Source organism: Lepisma saccharinum, chromosome 24 (assembly GCF_977018435.1).
Source record: "Lepisma saccharinum chromosome 24, izLepSacc3.1, whole genome shotgun sequence".
Classification (NCBI taxonomy): Eukaryota; Metazoa; Arthropoda; class Insecta; order Zygentoma; family Lepismatidae; genus Lepisma; species Lepisma saccharinum.
Window position 1 is genome coordinate 46791706 of NC_139252.1, and position 8878 is coordinate 46800583.

Consider the following 8878-nt stretch of genomic DNA (forward strand, 5'->3'; position numbering starts at 1 on the left):
ATACACAGGACATGTACTATGTAGACATTTTAACGAAAAATCGGTTGAAGTCAAGGATGGCTAGGTGGCTCAGTTGTTAGAGCCCTGATTTGGGTCCTGGTAGAGCCTGCAATTTCCGCCTAAAATGTCTACATATGCAACATCTTCTTGCTTTCTCTTCTCGACATTCATAAAATTTTCGGCTGTCTCTTTATGGTAGTTAAGTGTTTGAATGTGGTTCGAACCCAGTAGGCTTAAACAAAAGTATTTTTTTATGCCATGAAATTCTCGGACTGCATATACGAAATTTAGTTCTGGCAAAACTAAATCATCACTCAAAACTTTGCTTTTCAGTTGATCTATGCAGTTTATTTCTGTTTTAATAAACCACTCCAATATCCGGTACTGCTGAAATATTTACTTTAGAGAGAGACCTTTGATCTCTTCGGCCCTTGAACCGAACTAGCACTACACTGAGGCCCCGGAAGTTCTGCTGTCGTCAATGTCTTCATTTTCGAATCACTATATCTTATAAAGCAATCAGAGGATGCTGACTGATCTGATCACCAATCGACTGTATGAATTGTCACACTTACCTCTGAAATCTCATTAACCGATTCTTTGTACAGATCAACCGAAAAATTGAATCCGCGTATTCATATCCTCATTATATTCTAGAACGTTCCGCAGATAAAACGATTCATTAATGTTTCCAGTAGTTGACTCCTTCTCTCATTCAAGAACGTACCCTCTCCCGCCTTCCAGAGATTAGAAATTACAACGAATCGCCCTACGTGTGGCGCTACCTTTGTTGTGCAGCTTCCAAATGCTGACAAGTTTCTACATAGTGCTCAAGTGCGCTGCGACAACACCGAAAGCGCAAGAAAAGTGTACTTGCAATATTATCAACAACAGGGTTATACATAGAACATTCTCCGTCTTGCCTCGATAATTGTCTTATCTCCTTAAATCATCGTCACATTATTCAAAAAGCCAAAAACCTGATTTTATCTAGTGTAAAATAAAAAAAATCCCTGGGGGGGTTCGAGCCACCTCAACCCCAGCTTGGATACGTGCTATTAACAATAACAGGGTTATAGAACATTCTCCATCTTGTCTCGATAATTATTTCTCCCAAATTATCATCACATTATTCAAGAAGCCAAAATCCTAATTTTATCTAGTGTAAACAGAAAAAAATCCTGAAGGGGGGCTCGAGCCTCCTGATTCCCACCTTGGATACGTGCTATTGACAATAATAGGGTTATAGAACACTCTCCGTTTTGTCTCGATAATTATTTCTCTCAGATTTATAAATTTATTATCTTCACATTATTCAAGATGCCAAAAATCTAATTTTATCTAGTGTAAATTGAAAAATTTCCTGAGGGAGGGGGGGCTCGAGCCATTAACAATAACAGGGGTATAAAACATGCTCTGTCTTGCCTCGATAATTATTTCTCTCCTTACATTATTTTCACATTATTTAAGAAGCCAAAAACCTAATTTTATCTAACGTAAACTGAAATATTTTCTGGGGAGAGGGTCGAGCCCCCTGTGCCCCAGCTTGGATACGTGCTATTATCAATAACAGGGTTAGGGAACATTCTCAATCTTGCCTCGATAATTATTTCTCTCCTTAAATTATTGTCACATTATTTTATTTCACACCACAAGAAATCAAAAACCTCATTTTATCTAGTGTAACCGAAAACTTTCGGGGGGGGCTCGAGCCCCCTAAGCCCCCCCTCTGGATACGTGCCTGCTGTCAGATATTAAAGCATTTACTTCGAAAATCCGTGTGAACTGCACAAATTCGCCCGAATAGCGGTGGCGCTGTATGCGAGGAAGATTGAAACTCTTGTCTGTACGAATAACAATGTTGCATGAAACAGCGTGTTTTTCTCTTTTCACACAAATTATATGCTCTGTTTATACACTTTGAACATACATTTTTATTGACATTTCTTGGTGAAACCTTCATTAACATTAATTTCCAGGTACATATGAAAATGATTATATTTACTAGTAGATATGACATTTTTTCCTCGGAAATTCTGTGTGTACGAATAACAATGTTACATACTGTAAATCGGAAGTTTCTTGCATGGATTGTTTTGTAGTGATCTAAAAGAATGTGGGTGATTGTCTTTTCAGTAAGAATTTACAATACCGGACCCTTCCGTTTCTATCCTAGTTCATATCCTCACGAAATATGTATTCCCGATGAATTATCTGAGGTTAACATGGGGGTGGGGTGACGTGTTTAAATTGTTCATTAACGTGTAGAAGTTGTAAAATAAGCTTTTTAATTACCGCGATCGTTCTCCGTATACAAGCATGGAAACCATGTTTGTTCAACGAAGCGTTCACTTGTTCAGTAATCTGCGTGGTGTGAGGAAAATGGCGACTTTGAAGGTAGGAAATCAAGTTCTTTCTTTCGTAAGTTTTTTTTTAGTAACTTTTAGTTGGGTACATAATAATACGGGGCATTCGTTCATATTTCACATAGTCAATAATTTAGGACACTTGATCACCATTGTGTAGTTAAAATTTGTCGCTCAAGTGCTACGAAACAGACATTTTTTTACGGTGCCCCACAAACCATTCACGGTAAGGTTCGGTTAGGCAAACAAAGTTAAAATTTCGTTCTAAAACGTAAAATATTGACATCTGTTCCGATCGCGGACCACTCAATTTCGCTATTACAAAAATCGGGGAGTTGTCCGATATTGAAAATTCGCTCCTTACACGTGCAAAGGGAGGGGGTAAAAATAGAGAAAAAAGGCTTCCGTGAGAATTGAAATAATGTGTTTCGGGGAAGCAGACATAACAAGCTTATTTTGCAATGTTAAAGTCGTGCACAACGTTAGTTGGATTGCATATAATGTCCAGTGTTCTCAATCCAGGAAGGAGGATCTGGTAAATATTTTATCAACGTGACAAAAATAATTAATCAAGTGGTGGTAGTACTCTTCTCGGCAATGAGGTAAGGCAAAAATTATTAGTCACTTTGATTTTCGTTATTCAGCGTCGCTTTTTTGTCCCTCTTTTGACTATTCGCGACGATAACAATGAGTGATATGATGAAACTGGTGATGGGAACACTCATGCCCAACTCGGGATTTGAACCTTGTAGCTCTCCGTGCTAACCACTCCGCAACGGAGGTCGGCGATTAGTCATTTTGTACCAGAGAGGAAGTGACGGGAGATTACATCTTACCTACTGTCGTTGATGCCATAGTGTTAAATATATATCAGTGGCGTACTGTTAAAAGAAGGTATTTGGTAAATTTCAATCCTTCGTGTACTTAAAAAATCCAACCGAATCTTATTGAGAAGCAAAAGTGGATGGTTAAAGCGAAAGGTATGATTAAGATGATGACCTAATCCATTTGTAAATACTGGATGTTTCCTGTGCCTCCACCCGATGGCGCAGTAGTAGCGTCGTCGCCTTGTAATCAAGGGACCCCGGGTTCGACCCGGTGGGGGCACGTAGTGGTTCGGATCCCACTATAAAATATAGGCCCAGTCCCGATTAGCCTTAGTACATAAAATGGGCTTCAAACAAAAAGTCAAAACTCTTTTATGTTTCTGACTCGAATAGTACATGTACAGCAATCTTGAGACTTACAAAGCTGCATCCTAATAATTAAAGACTGAACTATCTATTTTTCACGATCATAAAAGTGGAATAAAAATTAAAGATCTCGAATAAACCATTTTTATGTTCAATACTATAAGACTTAATTTTGATAGTGACATTATACACAATTCAGGATATTATTAGCCTTTTTGCAATAATAGGGGAAAAAATATATTGAACAGATTGTTTATTGTTGAATTGCGGAATTATGCACTATTTCGGTTACTATTAGCCTTGTTGTAACATTACAGGACATGTAAATTTCTCAATTGAATAGATTGTTTATTGTTCATAATTTGACTGCTTAATTATAGAATTAAAATATTTCAGAAAGTAGAGTAATGTACAGTAAGTAATGGAATTTTAAAGTTTTTGTTAAAAGTGCAAATTTCAAAACCATATGTTCTAAGATGTAATCACTGGAGCGTTAATATCTCCATAGTTGTTTTTGGAGAGTTTAAGATATATCTTTCTCGCCCCTGGCTACCATTAAATATAGGCCCCGAGTAAATGACGTTCCCAGGAATCTGTCTGGCAATGTGGATTATGCAATAAGATCGTGCTTTCATGATGGCGGTGAGCGATCAGCACCAGACAAGTATCAGAAACGAACCACCCCAGGATTGTTTGGAAGCATCGTGACAAAGACCAGGTCTCGAACTTAAAATCGACCGAAATTCCACGAAAATTGAGACGACAAAGAGCACACAACAAACAAACAAACACCCTGGAACAAACGTAATCGCTGGAAGAACTGAAGGGGTAATGGATGTGTCCCAGAACACAAAATCTCCCTTGGTTAAGGGGAGGCGGAAATTAAAGAACGTGGAGGTACGCACCACAGAATCCCAGGAAACTCTAATAACATGATCTGAGCGTCTGTGTAGTTTTGTTTACGTTGCAGAGAAAGGGAGATACGAGGTTAAGAGCCAATGACCGGCTGAGATTTTCTTTTCTCGGCGGGAAAATTCGAGGAATTGTTCCGAGCGACTGCAGCCACCACGCAGATGAATGTTGCCATACGTGTAGACAAATCCCTAAAATTAGGGATTTTTTACCGTGTTTTGTCCAAATCCAGAAGTCCCAGGTTCAAACCCTGGTTAAGGTATGGATGTATCATCGAGTCTGTTCCATTTCCATACCATGCAGTTTCTGAACAGCCGTGTATACAAGGGTTTCAGAGTTCCACAGGGCCCCTTCTCGAAAAGTATGAGTGTGTGCACAAAAGGAGAACAAAAACTTGCAGGACGCGTTCTCCATTAATCCACTCACTCTTCCTACATGCGAGTCCTTAGTCGATGTTCCACCCCCTTCCCCTTCTTCGTCGGGTATGGTTGATTGATTGATTAATTTGGTTTATTTTACTTCGCTTTTCTGCCACTTTTGGCTAATCGCGAATATGGGAATGAATTATGATATGATGAAATTGTTTCTTTGTCTCTCTATCTCTCTTTTCTTTCTCTATCTCTCTCTCTATATGACCCCACACTTTAACTCTCTCTCTCTCTCTTTCCTTTCTCCTTCAAAAGAAGAGAGAGGGAAGAATAGAGTGAGGAGGAGTTTTTCTCCTTCTCTCTCACTTGGTGTCATACCCCCTTTGGCCAGAAAGGGAAAGAGGGTGTAGCGACAGCCACCTAAAGCCGCTGACTTTTGCTGCCACCTAACGGGGGGAGAAGGAACCGCCTTACCAGACGCAAGGGATTTGACCCCTGGAACCAGGGGTGAAAGACTGGGGAAGAAAAGAGCCAGAGAGAGAGATTTCAGCCATCTCCAGGACAACGACGGGAGCGGTCTCTTGCAGTGTTACTTAGTGTTTGTAGTGTTCATCTAGCTGTAGTGTTCTTTTAGAATAAACAACCAGGTAAGCCAACACCCTTTAATTTGGTGATTATTCCCCAAACTGGTGACCCCGACGTGATCGTTTTTTTGGGGGGCCGTGAATCGTGATTACCCCCCTTTGTGTACCATACCAGCCGGATCGAACAAGTTCACGCTAGACGACGCGCCCAACCCCCTTTGTTCTGGACGCACCAACTACACCGCGATGACAGAGGAACTTCAAGCGCAGCTCGACCAACTCAGGCGGGAAAACGAGCAACTCAGACAGCAAGTACTTCAACCGAGGACTCCAGCACCGCACGCAGTACAATCGCAACAGGACTCCGTACATCGAGTGAGTGTGAAGCTCCCCCCATTCTGGCCCGAGGACATGGAATTGTGGTTCTCCCAAGTGGAGGCCCAGTTCACCATCGCCCACATCACCCGGGAGGAGACGAAGTTCGCATACGTCGTGGGACAGTTAGAAGGTCGGTACGCGTTCGAAGTGAGAGACATTATACGTACACCACCGGCAACCGACCCTTACACCCGGCTGCGGACGGAACTCACGCGAAGATTTTCCCTGTCTGAAAATCAGCGATTGCGGCAGATCCTGATGGAAGAAGAAATGGGCAGTCGCAAACCGTCCCAGTTCCTACGTCACCTCCAGTCACTCGCAGGCACCACTCCCATGCGTGACGACTTGCTGCGCACGTTGTGGCTCCAACGCCTGCCCGCTCAAGTTCAAGCGATTCTGCAGGTGCAGTCTTCGGAACTTCCGCTGGACCAACTTGCCACGCTCGCGGACCGCATCGTGGAGGTGAGCCCCCCCATGCTCACCCCCGCGACAAGCAACATCGCCGCACAGTTCGTCTCGCCCAACCCGCCGGCTATCTGCGCGACCGCGACGCCACTCGCGCCCGCCTCCGACACGGTTCGGCTTCTCCAACGCGTCGAGGAGCTAACTCGTCAAGTCGCGTCCCTGCAAAGCGACTTTCGCGCCTTCCGCGGTCGCTCGCAATCGCGTGACCGTACCAGCCCGCGCCGCTACGGCCGCAGATCGCCGTCAAGAGGAAGAGATGAGGGAATATGCTGGTATCACCACCGCTTCGGCGACCAGGCTCAGAGGTGCAACGACCCATGCACGTACGCGCCCGCGACAACAAACACCAACGGCAGCCGCTAGTCGCGGCAAACGGCTGCCGTCCTGGTGGAAGCCGCCTGTACGTGACCGACCGCTATAGCCGCCACCGCTTCCTCGTCGACACAGGGTCGGATATTTGTTGTTTCCCGAGACGTTTGCTCCCGGACCGACGCCATCCGACCGACTACGTGCTCAGTGCCGCAAACGACTCGACGATCAAGACGTACGGAATTCTGCCCCTCTGCCTCAAACTCGGCCTGCGTCGCGAGTTTTCATGGCGTTTCGTCGTCGCGGACGTTTCCGTGCCCATCATCGGATCGGACTTCCTGGACCACTTTGAGCTGCTGCCGGATTGTCGCAACAAGCGCCTGCTCGACGGACGAACGGGACTCTCGGCTCCCTGCCAGCCAACGAATACTATGCAACCCAGCATCAAGGCCTTGTCGAACGATTCTTCATACAGCGACGTCCTAGCCGATTTCCCGACGCTCACGCGTCCCGCCGGCACGCCGCGAGAAGTTCGTCACTCCACGGTCCACTACATCCGGACGACCCCGGGCCCCCCCCGTGTCCAGCCGACCTCGCCGCCTAGCTCCAGATCGCCTACAAATAGCCAAGGCCGAATTCGACTCCATGTTGCGCGAAGGCACCGCACGTCGCTCCGACAGCCCCTGGTCTTCGCCGCTGCACATGGTACCCAAGAAAACGGAGGGCTGGAGACCGTGCGGGGACTACCGTGGCCTCAATGCCCGGACGATTCCGGACAGCTATCCAGTGAGGCACATCCACGATTTCAGCAACCACCTCCACGGATGCACCGTCTTCTCGGTCATCGACTTGGTCAAGGCGTACACACAAATTCCTGTCAACCCAGACGACATCCCGAAGACAGCGATCACCACGCCATTCGGGTTGTTCGAGTTCCCATACATGACCTTCGGACTACGCAACGCCGGGCAGACGTTCCAGCGTTTCATCGACGAAGTGCTCTCAGGACTGGATTTCTGCTTTCCATTCATCGACGATATACTCGTCTCATCACGCAACCACGAGGAACACCGCGAACACCTACGCGCCCTCTTCGGACGTCTCTCGGACCACGGCATCCTGATTAACACCCAGAAGTGTGTGATTGGGACCCCCTCCGTCACGTTCCTTGGGTACGAAGTCTCCGCTGCCGGTACACGACCGCTTCCCGACCGCATCGCAGACCTACAGGACTTCAAACGACCAGCCACGGCTCGCGGCGTGCGTCGCTTCCTCGGCATGATCAACTTCTACCGTCGTTTCCTGCCATCTTCTGCCGAACACCAAGCTCCTCTGCATGCTGCCGTCACCCCCCTCCGAGGATCCCAGCCATTCCCATGGACGCCGGACCTGGAACAAGCTTTCGAGGCCTGCAAGACCAGCCTTTCCAACGCCACGCTCCTGGCCCATCCGCATCCCGAAGCCCCGCTGGGACTTTTCACCGATGCCTCCGCCACCTCCGTCGGTGCATGCCTGCAACAGTTCGCCAACGGCTTGTGGCAACCCCTCGCCTTTTTCTCCCGGAAACTCACCACCAAGCAGACCGAGTGGCCACCGTACTACCGCGAACTTCTCGCAGTCTACGCAGCCGTTCAGCACTTTCGTCACATCCTGGAAGCGCAACACTGCACCATATACGTGGATCACAAGCCCATCACCTACGCCTTCCAGCAGCGGCGTGACAAACTACCTCCAGTGCAACTCAACCAACTTTCCTTCATCGCTCAGTTCACCACGGACATCCGCTACATTGAAGGCACCTCTAACGTGGTGGCGGACGCGCTATCGCGAGTGGACGCAGTTCGCGGGAACACTCCCTCCCCCGTTCTGCGCTCCCTCGCCTCCGCCCAAGAAGAGGACGATGAGCTCCGTGAGCTCCTGAACGGCGATTGCGATCTCCACCTCCAGCTCATGGACATACCTGGCACCGAAGTCAAGCTCTTCTGCGACACCTCCACCGCGAAACCCCGGCCGTATGTACCCGCCGCGCACCGCCGCCGCATTTTTGATGCCTTGCACGGCCTCAGTCATCCCGGTACCCGAGCGTCCGCGCGCCTAATCGCGTCGCGTTTCGTCTGGCCCAGAGTCCAGCAAGACTGTCGCGCTTGGGCCAGATCGTGCCAAGACTGCCAGCGCACCAAAGTTTCCCGACACGTGCACGCACCATTGGGCAATTTCGTTCCTCCGTCTGCAAGGTTTCAGCACGTGCACATCGATCTGATCGGGCCTCTCCCATCAGCGGGACCCTATAAGTACTGCCTGAC

The 8878-nt window shown here is 47.4% G+C and overlaps 1 protein-coding gene across 1 annotated transcript; it reads left to right on the forward strand.

Moving 5' to 3' along the window:
- The first annotated feature begins 5669 nt into the window (after nt 1-5669).
- Nucleotides 5670-6629, forward strand: LOC145978176 (uncharacterized). Its single transcript, XM_083110616.1, has one exon. The coding sequence runs from the start codon at nt 5670-5672 to the stop codon at nt 6627-6629; it is 960 nt and encodes a 319-aa protein (XP_082966742.1).
- Nucleotides 6630-8878: the final 2249 nt, after the last annotated feature.